General features: G+C 46.1%; 1 protein-coding gene across 4 annotated transcripts in view; it reads right to left on the bottom strand.

The window, feature by feature from the left end:
* The window catches only part of TRPV1 (transient receptor potential cation channel subfamily V member 1), a 58737-nt gene that overhangs the window by 5176 nt on the left and 28895 nt on the right, over nucleotides 1-24666 (bottom strand). For 2 of the 4 annotated variants that reach the window (XM_019809065.2, XM_002928318.4), the window contains exons 2-15: nucleotides 21389-21708; nucleotides 20433-20599; nucleotides 20204-20356; nucleotides 19584-19724; nucleotides 19136-19434; nucleotides 18418-18597; nucleotides 16277-16435; nucleotides 14484-14579; nucleotides 12910-12980; nucleotides 7868-8033; nucleotides 7370-7436; nucleotides 3854-4176; nucleotides 2297-2424; nucleotides 1616-1731 (exon numbers count right to left, since the gene is read on the bottom strand). In XM_019809065.2, coding sequence (XP_019664624.2) covers nucleotides 1616-1731; nucleotides 2297-2424; nucleotides 3854-4176; nucleotides 7370-7436; nucleotides 7868-8033; nucleotides 12910-12980; nucleotides 14484-14579; nucleotides 16277-16435; nucleotides 18418-18597; nucleotides 19136-19434; nucleotides 19584-19724; nucleotides 20204-20356; nucleotides 20433-20599; nucleotides 21389-21675 — 2353 coding nt within the window. In that variant the 5' untranslated portion in view covers nucleotides 21676-21708. The other 2 variants (XM_034640843.1, XM_034640844.1) reach the window with 2 other exon arrangements.

Below are 24666 nucleotides of genomic sequence, written 5' to 3'. Positions count from 1 at the left end.
GGAATAAATAAAAAAAATCTTTAAAAAAAAAAAAAAAAAAGAAATGCAGCTGCTTTAGAAAAGAGTTTGGCAGTTCCTTAAGTAAGAAATGCCATACGACCTCGCAGTTTCATTTCTATCCAAAAGAACTGAAGCATCGACTCCTGATTTCAGCTCGGGTCTTGATCTCAGGGTCATGAGATTAAGCCCCACGTTGTCAGGCTCCACACTGGGCGCAGAGCCTGCTTAAGATTCTCTGTCTCCCGAGGGCCTCAGAGGGGAGGGGGGTGGGGGAATGGGATAGACCGGTGATGGGTAGTAAGGAGGGCACGTGTTGCGTGGTGCACTGGGTGTTATACGCAANACTGGGTGTTATACGCAACTAATGAATCATTGAAGCTTTACATTGGAAACCGGGGATGTACTGTATGGTGCCTAACATAATATAATAAAAAAATTAAAAAAAAAAGATTCTCTCTCTCCCTCTGCCCTACCCCTCCCTCCTGCCTCTCTATCAATTAATTAATTAATTAATTATTAATAATAAAACCTGAAGGCAGGGAGTCAAACAGAATTGCGTACACCGATGATCATAGCATTATTCACAATAGCCAAAAAGGTGGACACAATCCTGATGTTGATTGAACGGATGAATGGATAAATAAAATATGGTATACACCTACAATGGAATATTATTTAGCCAGACACAAAAGGTGTGTTCCACTTAGACGAGGTACCTACCCTACGCAAAATCACAGAGACAGAAAGTAGAGGTTACTAGAGGCTGCAGGGAGGGAGAAATAGGAGTAATTGTTCAATAGGTACAGAGTTTCTGTTTGAAATAATGAAAATGTTTTGGAAATAGATAGTGGTGGAGGTTGCACAACATTGTGGATGCAATTAACACCAATGAATTGTACACTTAAAAAATGGTTAAAATGGAAACTTTCGTATTATACATATTTTACCACAATTTCCTAAAAGCTAAAAACAAAGAATTAGAGCAGAATCGTAATTGTAACTCAAAATCTGTTCAATACAAGCTAGGTTTGCTTCATTTTTAAGTAAATGCCCTCAATTAGACCTTTAATTTAACATGTACTATTAAATGTTTACCATCAACTGTTAAAGGACTTTTTTTCTGGTGGTGATTTTCCGCAGAGCATTTCTGCCCAAGGTCTATATACCTTTTACTCTTCCCATTCTTCTTCTGCCTGCCTGGATGTGTTCATGCAAGGTGAGTTTTTGCCTGTACCTGCTTGTGTCCGTAAGCCTCACAGAGCTGAACGCAGACACTCGGTATGAGGAACGGGAAGAGGAGACAGGGCAGCCCACAAGGCCAGCTGTCCCAGATGGCTGTATATGGGGCACTGCTTCATCTGGGGCACTTGAGGACAGATGCCTGGGCCAAGGTGCTGGCAGAGCTGGTGAGCATGGGCATGTGGCACAGTCAGCTGTGCAGGAATGTGTGACAGTACACAAGGGGGCCTGGTGTGTGCAGGTGCTTGACCCTTGGAGCTGTTCCAGCATCCAGGCTGTGGGGTGAAGTAGGCCTGCAAGGAGCAAGGAACCCCAAGGCTTCACTGCCCAACATCAGGCCACCTCCATGCCACAGCACCCTTCCCTCACACCTCACCTCTGCCTGACCGCAGGGAGAAGCTCAGGGTGCGCTTGATGCCCTCGCAGTTGCCCGGGTCTTCATTGATGATACCTACATTGGTGTTCCAGGTGGTCCAGTTGACCTCATCCACCCTGCAGGGCAAGGAGACAAGGGAGATAGGAGCTGATGGCCTAAAAGCCATGCCTAGCTTCCTAGGTTGAGGGCTTAGTGTCACAAGCCAATCTCAAGGAGCCCATAGACCAGGATGGGGAGACATAGCTGGTAGGGGGAGGGCCGAGAGGGGCCTGCTTTTGGGACACCACCCCCAAAGCTATGTTCTCTGACCACATCATGAAGCCCAGGGACTTTAAATGCTGGATTCCTGGTTATGACCCTGATCACTGGATGACCTCTTTTGGACACCTTATTATCTAGTAGGTCTCCTATGCCCACAGTAAGTCCCTGATGTCCATAGCTGAAACTTGGGGTAGCCCCTGTACCTACCTATAGCTGGCATTGGAAGAGTCCCCTATGTTCATTACTGGTCCCAGGAATCCCTAAGGCAGGTTTCTGTATCCACAGCTGGCTCCAGGTGAGTCCCCTATGCTCAAAAAGCCCCACAATGGCCTCTGTACCCATAGCTGGCTCTGGGTAGATCCTGATATCTATAGCTAAGCCCCTGCACTCCCTAAGTTTGCTTTCCTGCCTGAGCATTACCTGAAACACCACCTGTAGTCATCCTTGCCATCAGGTGTGTACCCCACTTGCAACAGCTTGCCTGAGCGGAAGGCCTTCCTCATACACTTAAGGAAGCTCTTCTCCGTGTCCAGGATGGTGATAGCTCTCTGTGAGAAGACACAGAGAGCAGAGGGGCAGAGGGCTTATCCTGGAGCTTCCCTTGGATGCCAGTGGGGCTTCCAAGATCAGCCTCTCCAGAGTTTCTCCCAGCCCCAGTTCCCCTAAGCTGGACCTCTAGTGACTTCTATATCAGGCTTGTTTCTGCAGCCTGACAGGTGCACACTCCAAGCTCGGCCTATCCAGCCCAGACGTGCCCAGGCACTGCTGGTGCCTGCCAGGTCGGGTTGGAGCAGGGCCTCCTGTGAGTGATGTGGAGTGTCCAGCCCCAGACTCTTCCCTGAAGTGCTCACAAAGGGCAGGTACTGTAGTAGTCAGGTGCAGGGCTGCAAGATGGGACTGCTTGGCTACTTACTACAGATAGTCCCCAACTTACGATGGCTCAACTTAATGATTTTCAACTTTACAATGGTGTGAAAGCAATACACATTCAGCAGAAACCACACTTCAAGTTTTGAATGTGGATCTTTTCCCAGGCTAGCAAAATATGGTACAATCCTCTCTCGTGACGCGGGGAGGTCCCAGTCAGCCATGTGACCACAAGGGTCAACAACCAGTACACTTAAAACCACTCTGTACCCATACAACCATGCTGTTTTCATTTTTATTATAGTATTCAATAAATTTCATGAGACATCCAACACTTTATTATAAAATAGGCTTTGTGTTAGACGATTTTGACTAACTGTAGGCTCATGTTAAGTGTTCTAGGCACATTTAAGCTAGGCTGGGCTAAGCTGTGATGTTCAGTAGGCTGGATGTATTAAACGCATTTTTAAATTATGGTGGCTTATTAGAATGTGACCCCATTGTAAGTTCAGGAAGATCTGTAGTTACCTTGAACACAGATACCTAACTTCTCTATGCCTCAGTGCCTTTATCCAAAAATGGGAACAGTAATGGTAGCCACTTGATAGTATTGTTGTGAGAATTAAATGAGAGGATATAAAAAACTTAGAACAATGCCTAGTATAGAGTTCATGCGACTTAGTAAGAATGACACTTTTATTATTAGGTGGGAGGGTAGATATGGACCAGGTGCCTCAAAAATGCAGTTGTCAGGGCTCACCCCATTCTAGCTGTTTCCCCCAAGTCTGGTCTCTGATGCCCACCCTAGACCAAGCTCCTGTGAGGTGGGCACCCCATGGGGCTGAGCCCTCCATCGCCTGCCACTGGGGACTGCCCAGCCACAGTAAGCATATGTCTGTGAATACCAGTTGGTGATGCTTGGGAGGGAAACCCTGAAGGAGGGACCAGAAGGGAGTCAAATGGGGGAGATGCTGCTGCTTGATCCCCCAGGGTTGCCTGGGCTCTCTGCCCTTCCTCAAACCCTGCAGGGGCTCACACACCTAGCTGTGTTAAGCAGCAAACAGAGCAGCAGATACCCTCCTGCTGCGCACGCCCCACCCACTGACCCACCTGGAGCTTCCAGATGTTCTTGCTCTCCTGCGCAATCTTGTTGACAGTCTCACCCATGAGGGCAATGAGCATGTTAAGCAGAAGGATATAGGTGAGAATCACGTAAGCCAGCAACAAGATGATGAAGACAGCCTTGAAGTCATAGTTCTCGGTGAACTCCAGGTCGCCCATACCAATGGTGAACTTGAAGAGCTCCAGACACGTGGAATACAGGCTGTTGTAGGAGCTATCCGGTGGCCGGCAGCCAGGCCCTCGCCACCTGTGCAATGTGGACTCAGCTGGCACAGAGTTATTCTTCCCATCCTCAATCAGTGTCACCACCGCTACAGGGCATGGGGAGGGACAGGTGCAGCTGGATGGAAGCCAAGACAGATCCACCAACAGACACACCCCATATCCCAGTATGGGTCTGCAGCTGGAATGCTGCTTGGCCATAGGACACTTTTTTGTGAATTTAAAAACAGAAAAACGGGCGCCTGGGTGGCACAGCGGTTAAGCGTCTGCCTTCAGCTCAGGGCGTGCCCGGTGTTATGGGATCGAGCCCCACATCGGGCTCCTCTGCTAGGAGCCTGCTTCTTCCTCTCCCACTCCCCCTGCTTGTGTTCCCTCTCTCGCTGGCTGTCTCTATCTCTGTCAAATAACAAAAATTAAAAAAAATAAAAATAAATAAAAATAAAAAAAATAAAAACAGAAAAACAACCTCCTACTTCAGAACTATCAGCAAACTGTCGTAGTTTACTTGATCCTTGCACAACATGGGTTTGAGCTGCATTAGTCCATTTATACACAGATTTTTTTTCAGTAAGTACAGGATAGTACTGTAAATGTATTTTCTGCATGATTTTAATAACATTTTCTTTTCTCTAGCTTACTTTGTTATAAGAATACAGCATATAATATATATAACATATAAAATACGTGTTAATCAACTGTTTATGTTATTGGTAAGGCTTCCGATCAGCAGTGTGCTATTATTAAAGTTTTGGGGGAGTCATTTGCAGATTTTTGACTGTGCAGGGAATTGGCGTTCCTAATCCCCATGTTGTTCAAGGGTCAACTGTATACTGTTTTGTTACTATAAGAACCTTATCATCATCTGCTAGGAAAAAACTGTTAAAATAAATATGCAAATCTATATATACAATGTGAATACAGTCATCTTTGTGCAGCACACAACCTGCCTAGCTTTACATATCAGTTCTGAATCCACACCCAGCTTCTCAATCACACCCTGTCTACCTGTGCCCCTTGGACGGTGACCCAGACCCAGCTCATTCCAGAATGACAGGGACTAAGCAGCTCAGAGCAGGAGAGCCTCTTGCTGCATGCTACACCTTTCTTTGGGAAATATAACCTGGAGCCAAAAGCTTCTGTATCAGTTGTGCCCCATGGTTACTGCATATCCGGTATCCATTAACCCACTTGGCCAAATCCCTTCCTGGGGTACCAACAGACCAGGGCCTTCAGACCAGGTGCCAGAGCCCACACCCATCCCTATCAGTCAAAGCTCCTAGTCAAAGCTGTCCATAACTCCAGGATGGAGACTCTGAAACAGGCTGTGGGGTGGGGACAGGGGAGGGTGTGCATGTGAACCACGTAACTACAGGACTCCGACGAGGATCAAAGCAGAACCAGGTGCCCAGAAATGCCGTGGATGTGTCAGAAGGGCACAGGAACCTGCTTGGATAGGATGACTCCTCACACAATCTCAGCATAGTAATAGTGAAGATTATGACCCATTTAACGAAGTGAGAAACCATGAAAAAGAAACAAAACCAGAAAAGAATCTGTGAGGCCATGCTGATGTAAGTAATAAAGGAATGTAGGAGAATGGAAAGCTACATTGGAATGCCAGCTAATAAATGTAGAAGGAATGACAGAGCTAGAAAATCATCAGCTGGCAACTATTAGGATTAATTAAGTGATTCAAGTGAGAATCATCAGTGGATGCTAAAACTACCAGTTGAAAGTTTGATGAGAAACAGGATATTACCTAGTCTCAAAGCACCTCCTCACAAATTACTTAATGATTCCAAAAGGAAAAATAATTACTTGACAATAATCTAGCAGACCCATCAAAACCAAGTAATTAAAGTTAACATCACCAGAAATGGGCTAAACAAACATTGTGGGACTCTTGATACAATGCACTGAGGAAGACACTACTCACTACTTCCTTGATATTCTGATAAAAAATGCATATCTGAATCTAACTGTGAGGAAACACCAGACAAACCCAAATTGAGAGAGACATTGTAAAAACTAGCCTTTACTCATTAAAAATGCAAAGGGATAAAGAAAAGGGGGGTAATCAGAAGGGGGAATGAAGCATGAGAGACTACGGACTATGAGAAACAAACTGAAGACTTCAGAGGGGAGGGGGCGGGGGAATGGGATAGACTGGTGATGGGTAGTAAGGAGGGCACGTATTGCATGGTGCACTGGGTGTTATACGCAACTAATGAAGCATCAAACTTTACATCGGAGTCTGGGGATGTACTGTATGGTGATTAACATAATATAATAAAATAAAATTTAAAAAAAAAATGCTAAGGTCACCAAAGACAAGGAAAGACTGAGGAACCATTCCAGGTTAAAGAAACTAAAGAGACATGACTACTGAATGTTATGCACGATCTGGAATTTTCATTTCTGTAAAGACATTATTGGGAAAATTGGTGAAACCTGAATAAGGCTGGTAGATTAGCTAATAGTACTGTATTGATGTTTATTTCCTTATTTTGATAATTATTTGTTGTTTATGTAAGAAAATACTTGTTTTTAGGAAATGCAGACGTTATGCAGTGGTAAAGGGCTGATCATGTCTGTAGCTTACTATTTTTTTCTTTTTTACTTTGGTGGTGGTATTTTTTACTTTGGCACGTGCGTGTGTGTGCGTGTGTCTGTGTGTGTGTAGCAGGGAGAGAATGTGATTTTAAAATGTGGTAAAATTTGGGGAATCGGGGTAATAAGTAAAGAAAAGTTATTTGCATTATTCTTACAAGTTTTCTGAAAATCTGAAATAACGTCAAAATTAAAATTTAAGAAGGGGTACCTGGATGGCTCAGCTAGTTAAGTGCCAATTCCTGATTTTAGCTCAAGTCATGATCTCAGGGTCATGAGGTCAGGCTCTGCGCTGGGCATGGAGCCTACTTAAGATTCTTTCTCCCCTTCTCCCTCTGCCTCTCTCCTGCTCTCTCTCTCTCCCCCTCTCGCCAAATTAACTAATTAATTAATTATTAAAAATAAAAAGTTAAAAAAAAAAAAGCTAAGCCAAAATGCAGCTATACTACATATAGGCAAGCAGCACTTCCTACCTCTGAAATTTCTTACAATGTTTTATGAATTACATTTCCAGGTTCCCCTGCTCATTTCTGTGTGTTTTTTATTTTCCAACTCTGTTGCCTGCAGAGAGACACCCCAGTGGGCCTCTCCCCACCCAGCCCCTGCAGAGTCCTCAGGAAGCTGAGGTGAGCAGGATCTCTGGCCACCACCAGCCCTGAGCAAGCCAATTACCTGTGGAAAACCCGAACAAAAAAACAAGGTAGACAAACATGAAACGGCACAGGTCTCTCAGGATCATCTGCGGGAGAGAGCAGGCTTGTCAGAACCAAATCCAGTCCAGGCAAGGCCAAGGGAAGGGTCAGGACTCTGTCAACCTGGGGGTTAATCCTGAGCCCAAGTAGAACTGGAGAACATGCAGGAAGGTTTGGTCTGGTGATTTTCAGCTCTGGGGTCATAAGGAAGTCATCCATAGCTCCCCCTTCCTTGGCCTTTGTTCTGGTGGGAGAGAGGGGCCTGGTATATAGAGGGGTCAAGTTTTAAGGGAGCCCCCAAACCTGGGTCAGGGCCATATAGCCTGATTCTTGAGGAATTAGCTGGGAAAGTGGGTCCTGAACTAAACAAGCACCTCCCCAGACATTACAGAGGATGGACAGTGTTTGTAGACCATGTCCCACATACCCATGGTATAGACAGGCTCTGTGGAGAACCTACCTGGACACTGGCACCCACCTTCTCAATCATAACAGCATAGATGCCCATCTGCTGGAAGCCTCGGGTGTAGTAGAGCATGTTGGTCCAGCCCATGGCCAGGGAGAACACCATGGAGGCCACGTACTCCTTGTGGTGGCAGAAGTACAGCACCACGGTCCCCAGCATGAACAGTGACTGCACAAAACTGAAGGTGGAGGGATAGGAAGCTCTGTCTGTGAGCACCCAGGAGACCTGGCACCCCCTCAGAAGCACAGACCATAAGCTGTGGTAGGAGCTAGGCTTGGCTGTCCTGCCTCCTTTAGCCCATGATACTCAGTGGGAGCAACAGCATCCCCAAGGGAGCAAAAGTTGGTTGGGGGGTGCAAAATCTTATTCTCTTTTTTGTAGAAAGCACAAATATTAATACAGTACATAGACAACTATACAGTATATTTGTAGTACTAGATTTCATGGAAGGGGCAATTAGGGAAAAAACATCTAAAAAGGTAATAATGAAAAAAGGCAGAGAAACACTGCTTTAGCAGTAAGGAGGGACAGGCCATGCTCTCCTGAAAAATCACAGGTGGAGTTTGCCTGTCACACCCTCAAACTCAGAAGCAGAGCCAGGGAAGATGTCCTTCAGCAACTTGGCCTGCTGGGGGCTACCCAAGTAGGATCTATGGATAAGGCAGAGTAAATTTAATGGCCTATGTCAGAGTCTGCCCAGTGGTCCCTTCTTTACATATTCATCCCAGGTCTCCTTGTTCATCATGGCCTCCTTCTGAAAATCCCCCCAACTACCTTTACACTGTAGACCACACTGACCACCTCAACTCCCATTTGTATGAGAGAACCCAGCAGAAAACTACCACTGTGCTGACGTGAGTCTACTGCAAATTGATGTCAGTAGACTGGCTCATCAATTGGAATTCTGCTGCAAAGGAAAACTATTCTCTGTATTTGCAGAACCTTAGCCAGAATAAGAATTGACACCAGTTGAAATAGGTAAAGAGCTGCTGTGGGGGCAAATGGAGCCCCCACATATGAATTTGGGAAGGAGTGGACAAATGGAAACTGACTTAGCATAGCAGGTGCAACAAAACTAAACCCATATCTGTACAGGGCAAAGCTGAGAACCAATTCATTTAATCAAGGAGTCTCAAAAGGCTTAGGAACCTCTGGAGGAGAGGTGAAAAGACCTAAAATAAGAAAGAGTGGAGGTTTCATCTCTGAAGAAGATAAAACAGAGGATCCTTGGATCCACTTTCATCAAACAACAGTGAAAACATTGGTATTTTACCAAAAGCAGGAGACTATATGATTTTTATATAATACAGATTACAGAAAGCCCTCTTTTCCACTCAGTTCTCAGAAATCTGGCAGCCAGACTTCTTCCCTTCGGGTAGAATACTGAAAAGATGCAATCGACTAACTTTGGATATTCTTCAATAAATAACTTACATAGACTAGTTTAGAGTGAAGCTCAAAATTGATAAGCCCTATCACACATTAAGAGCTTCTAGAGACGCCTAGGTGGCTCAGTCAATTAAGCGTCTGCCTTTGACTTGGGTCATGATCCCAGTGTCCTGGGTTCAAGCTCTGCTTCGTGGCTCCCTGCTCAGTGGGGAGCTTGCTTCTCCCTCTCCCTTTGCTGCTCCCCCTGCTTGTATTTCTCTTGCTCTCTCTCCCACTCTCTGTCAAATAAATAAATAAAATCTTTTTTAAAATTTTTAAAAAGAGCTTCTAAACAGCTTTTCAGTCCTCCCCTCTTACTCATGAGCAGATATCAAAAATTTCCAAATATTCTCTAACACAAAAGATAGAGCAAAACAAAAAAATGGGAAACAAGAACTTGGAGAAAAGAAAACTTATGCAAAAAGAAGACAAAATTGGGGCGCCTGGGTGGCTCAGTAGTTGAGCGTCTGCCTTCGGCTCAGGGCGTGATCCCAGCGTTCTGGGATCGAGCCCCACATCAGGCTTCTCCTCTGGAAGCCTGCTTCTTCCTCTCCCACTCCCCCTGCTTGTGTTCCCTCTCTTGCTGTCTGTCTCTCTCTCTGTCAAATAAATAAACAAAATCTTAAAAAAAAAAAAGACAAAATTACCAAAAACTATCTTAACAGTCTCAGAGAGACAAAAGAAGATTGCATCAATGAAACAAGAATAGAATGCTATAAATAAGGAACAAAGAATTTTTTTAAGAATACCTAGAAATTAAAAACATGATATAAAAAATAATAAACTCAATAGAAGGTTTGGAAATTAAAGTTGATCTGACCCTCCTGAAAAGAACAGTCAAAGATAAAGAGATAAAACACAGGTGAAAAAATATAAGAGCTGGTACAGACTAGGTCAGGAAGTTCAATATACATATCATAGGGTTCCAGAAGAGAAATTAAGAAATAAAGGATATAAATTTCCAGACTAAAAGAGCCCCCTAAGTGCCCAGAACATTGGATAAAAATATCTACATCAAGACTACATCATTAAGTTTCAGAACACTAGGAACAAATAGAAGATACTACAGATTTAGAAAGAGAAAAACCAAACCAGTTCTTAAAGGAGGATCCAGAATCAGAATGGTTTTGAATTTGTCATCTACAATACTGGAAACAAGGGAACGATGGAGAAGTATCTTCAAATTTTTAGAAGAATTTTATACCCAACCAAGCTATCAACAAAACATGAAGGTGTAGTAGAATATTTTCAGACATGCCAGATTTAAAATAAATTTTACTACCCCCTTCCCTACTATGTGTCCTCTCTCTTTGGCTAAAGGATGTCTTCCCCCCAAACAAAGGAGTGAATCAGTAAAGAGGAAGACATAAGGTTCAGAAAATAAGGGATCCAAATCAGGAGAGAAGTGAAAGGGATCTCCAAGGTGCTAGGGAAGGGCTAACACCTTGGATGTATACGTGGCAGCAATGAGACTCAAGAACCAAATATGGTGAAAGCTGTCATCACTGTGTTCTCCACCATAAGACCATCCTTTTCACCAGATGACAATACTGAAGGATGTGCTCAAATAAAACAGAGGAAGATCAAGAAAGAGACAGGAGTCTAACCCAGGAGGAGAGCAGTGAACACCCCAAGGCTGGCAGCAAAGAGGAGTCCCAAGATGACAGCTAAGCACCAGGCTCAAAGAGCAACCAGCTCAGTTAGAAAGAGAGGACAGCATTCCAGGAGGAAATCCCTCAAGGAAAAAAAAAGGAGCAGAGGATTCCAATCATATAATTTAGGTGACTGATTTTGAGAAAAAATTATACTGAGAGGCTTCAAAATATGTGGGACGAGTTAACAGTGGATACAAAGAAAACTAAACAAGTAAAAATGAAACAATTACTAACTTTAGGAAAAACAGGAAAAAAAGAAATATATTATGAAGCTCAACTGTGAATACTGCTTGTAGAGACATAAGAACGTAAATTACTCAATATCCAGTAAAACAAAAATTACTATGAACCACATTAGAAGGCTAGAGGAGTGTAAGAAGAAAGGAAGGAAGTACAAAGATACTAAATCCTCATCTACCAGGTAAGTAAACATCAGAAGAAAGTTACAAGAATGAAAAGTGATTGTCCCTGGGCAGGAGGAATGCAAGGAATGGGAAGGGTTAAGATGAGGAACTCATATACTGACTGTAAGTTTTTTAGTACTCTTTAATGTTTCCCTATGTGCATGGATAGCTTTGAAAACATAAAATAAATTTCTAACCTGCCTACAATGGGCCTTCCTAGAAATAGAATCAAGTTTATTGGCCTAATGCTATGTAGGAGAATATTGCTTCTCTTAGTAAGGCAAACCAGCATTGTACTAACCCTATAGACCCTGCCCTTTGGGGTTCAAGTGTAAGTATCTCAGAGAAAGACAAATACCATATGATTTCACTCATATGTAGAATTTAAGAAACAAAACAGATGAACATAGGCACAGGGAAGGAAAAATAAAATAAGATGAAAATTGAGAGAGGCAAACCATAGAGATGCTGAACTCTAGGAAATAAACTGAGGGTTGCTGGAGGGGAGGTGGGTGGGGGGAAGGGGTAATTAATTGCGGGATGGCCCTTAAGGAAGGCAATTGATGGAATGAGCTCTGGGTGTTATATGCAACTAATGAATCACTAAATTCGACCCCTGAAACTAATAAAAAAAACAAAACAAAATAAAACAAAAGTGTAAGCATCTCAAGATTATAGTAAAAGGATGGGATCTGTGAGTCCTAGGGACAAGCTAGCTACAACTGGAAGAGAATCAACTACTTGTATTTGCCAGGAATAAAGAGAGAGGCTTCAGGAATGAGGGAAGCCTAGAAATCAGAGTAAAGTCCATAGAAGAGATCCCAGGAGAAGAACCCATCCCCATCTGAAGGCCTCCTTTGTATCCTGGGTCCTGCAAGGAAATTTCATAAAGTTCCAGTTTATTTTGTGAGGGAAGGAGGTTCTCAATGACATCCCCATTGTTTTATAACTATGTTTTTGCTTATCAATGTACCTCCCCAAGTAGGGGGCATTTGGCAATAACTGGATACATTTTTGGCTGTCAAGCCTGGGGGACCGGGAGAGTGCTACTGGCATCTGGAAAGTAGAGGCCAGGAATGTTGCTAAACATTCTACAATGCATAGGACAGCCCCCACAGCAAAGAACCATCCAGTCCAAAATTTCCACAGTGCCAAGGCTGAGAGACCCTGCCCTAAAGATTGGAAATTCCTTGAAGATAGGAATCATATCTGTTTCATCTCAGTATCCCAGTGCCAACTCAGTGAATGTCCATTGGTTGAACAAATGTATGAAAAAAATGAACAAGAGTATTCAGATTGCAACTCAGACCATAAGCCACATGAGCCCACCTCTGTCATTCCCTAGCACCTGGGGCATATTCGACAGAGGGTAGAGCCTCAGCAACCACTCACTCAACACACATTGTCTGAGGGCCTTCCATCATTCATTCAACATGTTTGTGAGGTCCTACTATGTTCCAGGCCCACCACATGTGAAAGGAGGGGTGAGAACTGATGGCTAGAATCTTAGGACTGGGCCAAAAGATGCTGTCTGCTATTGAGGCATAAGCATCAAAGTGTCACTTACAAAAGCATCTCACTGTAGCTGTCGACAAACAAGGTCTTCAGTGATGGCCGCCTCTGCAGGAAATACTGAATCTGCAGGCAAATAGAGAGAAGAAGATCCCAGAAAAGGCTAAATGGTGAGCACTTGCATGTTTCCTAAATGGCCTACAATGGAACACAGGAGTGCATCAAAGCAGAGATTCTGAAGAGGGTAGAACACTGAGGCTAACAGGTAATGTTATGTAACTCAGTCGGGAGAGATTTTTTAAAATAGAGAGTAGAATTACAACTATAGTTAGAATTGAAGACAGGAAGGAAAATCATCAAAATATTATTAATTGCTGTGTTTAATGATGAGATGGAGAGATTTTTTTTCTTCTTCCTAATATGTGCATTTTTCCCTCGTTTTCTTTAAGAACTGTGTATTAAAGTAAAAATTCTTTAATCAGCCTCCACTGAACTAAGTCACCAGATTAGCCAGTGCTCTCCACTCCCTAAAAACGTTCTGAATGATGCCCACAGTGAGTGCTGGTGGCTAGGAGATCCTCTCTCACACCCACACACCCCACTCCCTCCCACCAGTAAATCCTGGTTGCCAAGAGTGCTTTTTGCCCACTGCACTGCTCCCGTGGCTTTGTATTTTATTATAATATAAAATATAAGTATAAAATAAAGACAATTGCTTTTGTGAAGACAGAGTCCGATGATTTGGAAAGACTCCTTAATGGTGAGTCACTAAGAAAAACTGGGTGTAGCTTAGATCAAAAAGATTAAGGGGGAAAAAATCACAATAATCTCCAATTATTTGCAACAGTGTAACATGTAACAGTGGTCCCAATTTCAAAGAAAAGACTGTTCATATGTTAATTGCCAAGGAATATGCATGTATTTTCAGGTAAAATAAAATGGTGCCATTATATGTCCAGATTTCTTTCACTATTTTGAACTTCAACAGACTGTTTGGATTAATTGAACAACTACCAGTCATGATCCTGTCACTTAAGAGGCTTCCATTCTACTTCTGTAATTAAATATTACAGTTGATCCTTGAACAACATGGTTTTGAACTGTGAGGGACCACTTATATGCAGAGTTTTTTTTATATAAATACAGTATAGTACTATAAATGTATTTTATTTTCCTTATAATATTCTTAATAACATTTTCTTTTCTCTAGCTTACTTTATTGTAAGAATATAACACATATATCATACAGAATACGTGTTAATTGACTGTTTATGTTATTGGTCAGGCTTCCTGTCAATAGTGGGCTATTAGTAGTTAAATTTGGGGGAAGTCAAAAGTTATATGCAGACTTTTGATTGTGGGGGCATTTGGCACACCCTAATCCCTACAGTGTTCAAGGGTCAACTGTACATTCAGTGAGGAGTCCTGACTGTCTTTGAATGTGACTACCCTGGGCCTGCAGGAACCCACTGGGCAGACCCTCAACCCCCAGGGATGAATGCCTGGAGAGCTCTCATCTTCACCTGTGTATCTCTCCCATGAATTAAAGAGTGAGTGAGCAATGAGTGAGTCTCTTGGCTTTGGGTTCTGGTGATAATGGAATTTCACAGTGTGGGAAGGAATGCTTACCCCTCGGAAGAAAAAGTAGACTCCCCCTGATACAGAAAGAATCTCACCAGTGACTCGGAAATAGTCCCCGACGGTGTGTTTCAGCTTATAGGGAGGCTGCAAAGTGCAGAGAAGTTAGTGACTCCTTTCACTCACTCATTGACTCAACAAACATTTACCAAGCCCTGTGATTAAGAGCCAACCCCTGCCCAAGAGGCTCAGCCTCTATCAAGAGAGAGGCATAGGGATGCCCAGGTGGCTCAGTCAGTTAAGGGTCTGCATTTGGCTTAGGTCATGACCCCAGGGTCCTGGGATCAAGCCCCATGTTGGGCTCCCTGCTCAGTGGGGAGCCTGCATCTCCCTCTCCTCCCCATTTGTGCTCTCTCTTGTTATCTCTGTCTCTCTCTCTCTCTCAAATAAATAAATAAATAAAATCTTTTTTAAAAAGAGAGAGAGGCATAATTAAAGACAGTACATTATTGGGGACACTGCAAAGAAGCTCCTCCGTGGGACCTGATTCCCGAAGTGGCAGCCTCTAGGTGCCAAGCAGAGTATCATTACAGTTGCTGTGCTGCCTCCCAGATAATGTCCCAGCTCCGAGCTCTGCTGAGAGGAGGGTGATGGCATAGGTGGAGACATTCCTATAGACTCAATGCCATATGCTTCCTGCTGCTTCCACAGCCACAGTGAGCCCCTGTAAAGGTTTCCCATGGATGGTGGAAGGTGGAACGTCCCTTACACGTGTTCATCCTTGTGTCTCAGACACTTTCCTGGGGTGGGTTTCCTTTCTGCTTGCCATCAATAGTTTGTAAACACTGCTTCACTAGCTTGTCTTATTAGCATGTTTCTCTTTTCTCATAAAATGAAATTATTAAATGACTTTACAAGGTGGATAGAAGCCAGGTTTTACCTAACTTGGAAGTGGAATTTTAAATCAAATTTATAAGCAAGTTGCCCTGGAAATAAAGGCAACAAATTAAGTGCTTGGGTACTGAATGGAAAGGATTCCATACAATAACTCAAAGGAGTTGATGGCTCCTAGCAGAGGAAGAAGTCTGGTCCTGAGCTGATTTGATGGGTGGCCCAGGACCTGGCACAGAAGATGTGCTCAAGGGGTGCCTGGGTGGTTCCGTTGGTTAAGCATCTGCCTTGGGCTCAGGTCATGATCCCAGGGTCCTGAGATTGAGCCCCATGTTGGGCTCCCTGCTCAACGGGGAGCCTGCTTCTCCCTCTCCCTCTGCCTGCTGCTCTGCCTGCTTGTGCTCTCACTCTCTCTTAAATAAATAAATAAATAAATAAATAAATAAATAAATAAATAAAATCTTAAAAGAAGAAGAAGAGGAGGAGGAGGAGGAGGAAGAAGGGCTCAAAAGTAGATGTCCAGGGAATGAAAAATGAGTAAGTGAACAAAAGTGGGCAGGTCAGCAGGATGGCAATGGGCTCAGGGCTCATGCCAGCCCATGACCTTGCAGACAGCCAACCCAGGGAAAAGCTGCTTCTGGAGCCCTAATTCCTCCATCTTTTCCAGTCTGTTGTCCCTCCTCTGCCATCAGGGACCTCATAGACCACACATTCAGCCTCACAGAACCAGGAGGCTAAAGGAGGGACTGAGAAGGGGTTGGGGAGTGTTGCTAGGACATCCTGAGAGATGGAAGGCAGAGCATGGGTACATAAGGAGCTCCAGGTGATCCTTTCATCTCTCCAGCAAGCTGGGAAGGAGTCCAGGGCCTGGCCTGGGCCTGGGTCTTGGGGGTCTTGTAAGAATGCCCATCCGTCTCCCCACCTCCCTGTCGAGGCTGAGCCTCAGTCCGCACCAAGCCATCCACAGGCCTGTAGTAGGCTGCTGTGGTGAAGATGATCATATACAAGCAGTAGACGAGGAAGTTGAAATAGAAGATGCGCTTGACAAATCTGTCCCACTTGTCCTGCAGGAGTCGGTTCAGCGGTTCCACCAGAAGCATGTCGTGGCGGTTCTAAGGGGAGCAGAGAGAGGCGAGGCTCACTCCCCAGCCAGAAACCACAAAATCTCACATCCAAGAAATCTCTGTTAAAGTTCCAGTATCCCCAAGATGGATGAGCCAAAATCAGGTCATCCGAACCTTTACAGGCCATCAAGCCCAACCCGCAGCCCAAGCTTAAGCTCCCCAACAAGGTCCCTGTTCAATGTCTTCTTCAATACCTTTGGGGATAGGAATCTCCTTGCTGCCTCACACAGCCTGGGGAGAAATGCCAACTGTCAGGAAGATCTATCCTCTGGAGTAAAGTTGGTCTTCTCTGGTTTCCACCAATGGTCCCAGTTCCGTACTCGGGGACCCCAGTACTGAATTTCTGCCCAAGACAGCCTTCAGAGACATGAAAATGGCAGCTATGGCCCCACAGCCCTCTCCTCTCTAGGTCAAACACCCCAGGCTTTTTGGAGCCATTTCCTTCATGTGCCAGCCCTTGGGGTTTCTGAGTCCAAGGCCCTGATCCAGCATGGCAGCCCAGATGGAGGCTGACAGGGCAGAGCAAAGCAGGCTAGACCGCTCTCTCCCCTGAACTTTGCCCCTGTAAACACAGCCTCTGTCCTGTGAGATACAGTGGCAGCCCCTCCTCACTGACAGCAGGGACTCCACCCCCTGGGTCGGCCTCTGGGACAGGTATCACCTTAGAAAAAACAGACAGGGAAGGTGGCCTTTCAAAGCAGTGGTGGTAGGACAGACGTTTTATTCAGTGGCCCTGGGACCCTCATTTGGAAACAAAATAAACAAAATAAAAGATGCCTACCTCACACCTACATAAAAAAAAGTTCTAGATAAATCAAGGAGCCAAACATAAAATACCTACAAAGGAGCTAAACAAAAGTATCAAAGGTTATGTGTATAATCTTGAAATGCGAAAGACCTTGCAAAGCAAGATACAAGTCACAGAAGCTATAAAGGAAAAAGACTAATTTGACTTTCAAAATGAAAACCTTTTATAAGCAAATGATGCCTTGTACGAAGTTAGAAGACAAGAGACAGATTGGAAGAAAATAAAATATTTGCAACATATACAATAGAGAAAGAATAAATTCATTCTATAAGAAGAGCACATACAAACCAAAAGGAATGGGGCCAACAGTCCAGTAGAGGAGACGGCCAAGGACAATGAATAGAAAATCTACCAAAGAAATGGTCAGATAATTACTGAAAAACTATCTACCTCACATTAGTCAAGAAAATGAGAATTAAGACATCAATAAGATAGTATTTTTGGCCCCAAGAACTTAAATTAGTTTTTGAAAAAAGATTGCTAATACCCAGGTTGACAAGGACATGGGTAGATGTATAGCCATTGGTGGTGGGCAAGTGAATTGATGCAGTCTTTTTGGAGGACAACTTGGCAATAGCTATTAAAATGTTAAAACACACATCTTTTTCGATTTAGGAATTCCAATTCCAGGCATCCTAGAAAAATTCCTAAACTCATGCCCGGTGGCCTGAAGCACTGTAGAAGCAAAAAAGTGGAAATAACTTAAATGTCCCCCAATGGGCTTTTACTCCCCATCCCTACTATGAAATATTATGCAGCCAGAGATTTTTGGAATGAAGCAGGCCCATATATACTGATATAAAATGATCTACAAGACACAAAATTAAATGAAAAAACTGGTTGATCTACATTTTGTATAGTATGATCCCCATTTATGTAAACAAAATGAAGCCACATGTCTTTATATGGTATAAAAAGAGGATTCTTTTTGTCTATCTGAAATATTTATGTTTTTATGGGAAAATTACCCTACATTATTTGTATGATGAAGGAAAACATTCAGTGGGAATAAATGGGGAGATGAGGCATCAGGGCCTAGGCCCCAGGCAGCAGGTTTTCACTGATGAAAGGGCAGGCAAAGCTGGATGGGGGCTGGGGTGGTGGCTGGGGTGCAATGAGGCCAGGACCCCACCCTGACCAGGCCACACCCAGGCCCACTCACAGGGGTCTCACTGCTGCTGTAGGCGATCACCTCTAGCACCGAGTTCTTCTCACAAGTGTCGATGCAGGACAAGTCATAGAGCGAGGAGTGCACGGGCCCATACGCCCATTCAGTGAACTTCCTGGACAGATGCCTGCACTCAGGCTCCTGGATCTCCCTCTGGAGAATATAGGCCAAGACCTACCACAGGGATACAAAAGCCTGTGAGACGCCAGACTGGAGCCCTGCCACAGGCACATCCCCACCAGGCCACCAGCTCTGCCTCAACAATAAGTCTGCTTCCTAGCCCAGCTGGAGACCCAACCCAGCCCCAGGAACACCCTCACTTCTATCCAGCAGCCTCCTGACCAACCTGCCCACTAACTCAGACCCCAACCGCAGCCACATCAGACTCATCATTGCCTGATCACATTGGCTGATCATACCTGGTCACATCCATTTCACCCTTGGCTCAACCCACCCACATGCCCAGATGCCAGCACCTCACCCCCACTCCGTGCCTGGTTGGTGCTGCTCAGAGGTGGAAATCAGAAAGAGAAAGGCGTGAGGCCTGGTTTCTGCTCAGCATCTCACAATTCTACCCCGTTCCTACAGGCTAGTGTCACAGCAGCAGGGCTCTGCAGGGCAGTGATGCCAGGTGTGCAGCAAGGCAGGCAGTCCCCTCCCATAGCACCCTCAAAAGTCACACCCCTAGCTAAGGCATGGAGCCTCCCCCTACCCCAATTTTCCCACTACTGGCAGCCAGAGCCAGTGGTGTCAGTCCCTTCTTGTTGGTGAGCTCCTCCAGCTTCAGTGTAGGGTGGAGCTTGGCCCCTAGGATCAGAATTTCATTGTACATGCTTGTCACAAATTTGGTGTTGTCCGCTGTGTTGTCGGCCACCTCTACCAGCGCGTGCAGCACTGTGTTGCCCACTGAGTCCCTGGCGCTGATGTCTGCTGGCTGCCAAGAATTCTGCAGCAGGAACTTCACAATGCCCAGCTGGTTGGTGCATGCAGCCAAGGAGAGGGGCAGCTCACCTGTGACCAACACAAGCATATGATGGGCCTCAGGAATACACTAGCTTGGTCCCTGGACCACCCAGCCTCCAAATCCCTCCGTCTCCACCCCAAACCTCCCCTTAGCAATTGTCAAAAAAGACCAAGTGTCTGCCACATGGTGTCCCTACCAAAGTAGAAGCCAGGCCGCCCTTTGGTTTTCTTAAAGAAGTCTCCATTGGCTGCAGCCTGGACGTCTGCCCCATTCTCCACCAGGAGGGTCACTAGTGCCATGTTCCTCCTCTCAATGGCAATGTGCAGGGCCGTCTGGCCTGTGGAGACGAGTGCTGTTGGTTTTGTACTCACAGTTCTGTGCTTGGACAGGTGCAAGGGGAAGACTTAGGCAGAAAATGCCAGATGACTCCCCCACAAAAGCGGAGAGCAGGCCAGAAGACCCAAAGGGGGCCCAGGGAGTCCCTGAGGCAGGAGTGGAGACCCCCGGAGGGACATCAGACTGGGAACTAGAGTAGTCAAAACTGCCCAACGTCAAGGAACAGTAGCAGAGACAGTAGCCATGGCTTCCAGAGGCAAAGAACAGCAAGTCCACAGAGGGGAGGATGGGATCGTCAGCACCAGGAGAAACCAAGTCCGGCAGGTGGGGAAGGCAAAGACCCCCTGGGACCAGGAGCTGCCACCTCAGTGGCTGGTGCAGAGAGCAAGGACCTGAAAGGCTTGCCCAGGCCTGACAATGCCTCCTGGCTCCAGGTGTGCTTGTGGACAGAGCCAGGCCAGACCCCAGACCCCTCCTCACCCTTGTAGTAGCTGTCAGTGTAGCTGGCGTTGACAAACTCCTTCAGGCTGTCTGTCTGCCGAGCGATCTCCAGGAGCAGGGGGATGGTGGCGTTCTGCCCATCGTGCAGGTTGAGCATGGCTTTCAGCAGACAGGTCTTCCCTGTCTCTGGGTCTGCAAGACAGAGTTGGGGTGAGAGCCGGGCGTGGCAGCCAGGGCCCCTCCCAGGAATCTGGCTGGGCGGGGCCACCTTTGAACTCGCTGTCCATGAGATGCTTCTTGCTCCTCTGCAGGAACAGCAGCAGGCTCTGCAGCTCCTCACAGTCATTCTGAGCAACAGCTTCGAAGATCTTCCTGCGGTCATAGAGCTTCAGGCTCTTCTCAGACCTGGCAGTGACAGAGTCCTGGGACGGCTGCCTGGGGGCCAGAAAACACCTTCATCCAACCGTTCCGATTTGCCTTCAGAGCTTATCAGGGAGCATGATGAAAGCTCAGAGCAAACCAAAAGGGGAAAAAACATTATACGAAACCCATCCCTTAGTCTAGGTGACTGTCCAGGAAACTGATGTAACAAGGAACCATGGGGTGCATGTGGCCTCATTCTACCCCCACCCTGTCTGTAGGCACCATCTAGAAAGCCTTTCCTGCCACCGCTTCCTCCAATACCCAAGCCACTCACTTCTCTGCTTGCCCAGGAGCTGGGGCTCTGGAGATAGTGGCCTGGAGGGGGCTGGAGGCAGGGGTTTTAAGGGTTTGGATAGCCACTGCAAAATGAAAAAGTGTCCTCACACTGGCCCGGAGGTTAGCTAGTCTATGCACCCTCCCTGACCTTCCTTGGCAGAGGCAAGAATGCTGGTGGGTTCCTCACTGGAACTATTCTGCACTCTGTGAAAGCATCCCGGCTTTGAGCTTTTCAACTTCAAGTCTAAATGTTTGGGGCTGGTGAGCATTCGAGGCCTGGATACCTAGATATCAGCCTGCAGCTAAAATCAGCATATATGCCAGCCTCCATGACCATGTGCCCCAAAGCTCCTATGAGGGCAGCTGCTGGACCACACGATTTCTGAAGGCTCCCCACCTTCCTGGATCTATGACCTGCAGCCTCTAAGCTACACCATCACATGGTATCTCGTAGCTGGGGCCTCAGCCACGTGAGCCACTTCAGCTCTTGGTGAGGAGGGGAGCCAGGCTCCGGATGCAGCTTACCTGGCACAGGTGGGGCCATCCTCATGCTTCTGGATGATGACAACAGGGCTGACTGTGATGGCTGGGCAGGAGGCTAACTGACCTTCTTCATAAAAGCAATCCATAGGAGAAGCCTCCTCTGAGTCACACTTTCCAAAAAGCCGGCTGCGGCTCTTAGCCGTGGGGAAGAAGTGGGGCTTGGCTGGAGCTGGCCTGGAATTAGGGTCTCCATCCAGGGGGTCTGGGCAGGAGTCCTCTTGGGGTGGGTCCTCAGACTCCCCTGAATCTGAGCTCCCCCATTTCTTCATCCTTGCCAGATCCTTTGTGGCCTAAGAGGCAGCCTGTGGGCAGCAACCAAGATCAGGTTTTTTCCCAGCTTGAGGACTACATGATTCTAGCCCCCACCTGCCCTCCTTGCAAAAGCCCCTGTGAAGCAGCACACCCCAGATGTCTAATAGCTGTTGGCACTAGCCCCCCAGAACTGGCTTCCAGAGGTGCTGTACCTTCTAGCTCAGAGGCCCCAGGGGTGAGCAGGCCTAGCAACTCCATGGGCATTGGGCTTAGGAGTAAATGGGTCCCCCAGCTTGGAGCCATCAGGCTCTGAAGGACTTGAATGTATTGCTCTCCTCCCTGGACCTCAGATGCCTCATCTGCAAAGTAGGATGATAACCACTGCTCTGCCTCCCTTCAAGATCAGAGTAAGGGAAACAATGGGAGTGGCTGTCGCTGACTGTGCATTCAGAGGAGAACTTGGTGATGAGCATGGCTCAACCCCAAAGAGCAGGGCAGGCTGTGTGTTCACGAACAAGGCGAGCGGCATGCCCCTGTCACCAGCCATGTGCTCGCCTGCCTTTGCTCTTCGACCCAGTGGCTGCAACTGTTGAGTTTGTAGGAGATTTTTTGCACTTTTAGTCATTTTTGTGAAATTAGTATATTTCAAGCATCCCTAAACTTTCAAATTTTAAGTGATTCAGGGCTGGTTCAGGCCTTCCAGCACATATGGCCGTGAACTTGTTTTGATACTATTTTCCACTCACTTCCTAACGTCCTCTCCTATTCTTTGCTCCACTCAGTGGGGCATGCCCACTCTAGTACCCAGGGCTGTCCCACGTCTCAGGGGCCTTTGCTCCTACAGTGCCTCCACTTAGGGTGCTTCTTTCCTTCTCCTCCTCTTGCCCAAATCCTACCACCTTTCAGATGCCACCTCCCCTTGGCGTCCAGCACTCCTTCACACCCCCAAGCTCTGCCCTGGTCATGCTCCCAACCCCTCCAGCGTGGCCCAGTTGGTGGTCCATCATCCTTCAGGGCCTTCTTAGCAATGTCCATTATGCAGTCTAGCAATTTCTATCTGGCACTGCCTTATTTCCCCTACACCCTATAATCTCCTGAGCAGGGAGATTGCCTGATCCCCCTCCTTATGAAAAAAAAGCTGTGCTGGTCCCTGTGGGGGACATGAAAGAGATCAGATACAGACCTTTTTTTGTTCCCATTTGCACAGGAAGTAAGTGAGATTCACGTTCCAGCAGTGGCTGGATTCCAGAAAACAGCCACTGAAGGACCGGGAGGCACTCCAAGACCTGCATTTTCAAATGCAAGTTCAGGCAGTGAGCACTTAGAGCACATGGCTGGGCCTTGGCAATAAGTCAGCTATGATCTGATGCCCGGATCCTTGGGGGGAAAAATGAGGCAGCCTCACCCCTCTGCATCCTGTGAATAAGACAGACCCATTTTCCCTCCTGACTGCTGTTCCTCTTTCAGGAGGGCCTGAGTCTTTCTCTGCATCATCCATCAGATGGAAACCCTCAGCAGGAAGTGTTCACAGCCACAGAGAATCCCACTTCCGACCACTCACCCATTTGTTCATTCCATCACTCAACACCCATCTACGGAATCCTACCAGGAACCTAGGACTGTGCTGGGGTCACAGAGAGTACTCAGGCCCCATCTGAGACAGAGACCAAGGGCTGGCTGGGACAGGGCTCTCACAGAAGGGGCCAGGGTACTGAAGAAGGCTTCATGGAGGAAGTGACAGAGGATCTGGGCCCAGAAGAAGGGCAGGGCTGGTCCTAGACTGGGTGAGATGATGGGGACCCCAGAGTAGCTAATGAAGAGGAAGCCAGGGGAACTGGAAGACAGGTGGCAGGGTCAAAACCAGATACCTGCTGTACTTGGATGTCAAGGAACAGGATGTGGACATTATTGTATGGATGGTAGGAAGCCATGAGAAGCTTCAGAAGCATGAAGACAGGCACTCGCTATGCTTTCAAAAAGTAACTTCCTAAAAGACAGTCTCTTCAATAAATGGTGCTGGGAAAATTGGACAGCTACATGCAAAAGAATGAAACTTGACCACTCTCCCACACCATACACAAAAATAAACTCCAAATGGATGAAAGACCTCGATGTGAGACAGGAATCCATCAAAATCCTAGAGGAGAACATAGGCAGCAACCTCTACGACATCGGCCAAAGCAACCTTTTTCATAACACATCTCCAAAGGCAAGAGAAACAAAACATAAAATGAACTTGTGGGACTTCATCAAGATAAAAAGCTTCTGCGCAGCCAAGAAAGCAGTCAAAAAAAGTAAGAGGCAGCCCACGGAATGGGAGAAGATATTTGCAAATGACACTACAGATAAAAGACTGGTTTCCAAGATCTACAAAGAACTTCTCAAACTCAATACACGAGAAACAAATAAATCAAAAAATGGGCAGAAGATATGAACAGACGCTTTTCCAATGAAGACATACAAATGGCTAACAGACACATGAAAAAATGTTCAAAATCATTAGCCATCAGGAAAATTTGAATCAAAACCACGCTAAGATACCACCTTATGCCAGTTAGAATGGCAAAAATAGACAAGGCAAGAAACAACAATTGTTGGAGAGGATGTGGAGAAAGGGGATCCCTCCTACATTGTTGGTGGGAATGCAAGTTGGTACAGCCACTCTGGAAAACAGTGTGGAGGTCCCTTAAAAAGTTAAAAATTGAACTACCCTATGACCCAGCCATTGCACTACTGGGTGTTTACCCCAAAGATACAGACGTAGTAAAGAGAAGGGCCATATGCACCCCAATGTTCATAGCTGCATTGTCCACAATAGCCAAATCATGGAAGGAGCCGAGATGCCCTTCAACAGATGACTGGATTAAGAAGCTGTGGTCCATATATACAATGGNGGAGGAGTCCAAGATGGCGGCGGAGCAGGAGGCTTAAATTTCATCTGGTCCCAGGAATGCAGCTAGATAGCTATTAGACCATTCTGAACACCTACAAACTCAACTGGAGAATGA

Source organism: Ailuropoda melanoleuca, chromosome 13 (genome assembly GCF_002007445.2).
Source record: "Ailuropoda melanoleuca isolate Jingjing chromosome 13, ASM200744v2, whole genome shotgun sequence".
Classification (NCBI taxonomy): domain Eukaryota; kingdom Metazoa; phylum Chordata; class Mammalia; order Carnivora; family Ursidae; genus Ailuropoda; species Ailuropoda melanoleuca.
Note: the sequence above shows the minus strand (reverse complement) of the source record. Positions and strands in the feature narration are given on the sequence as shown.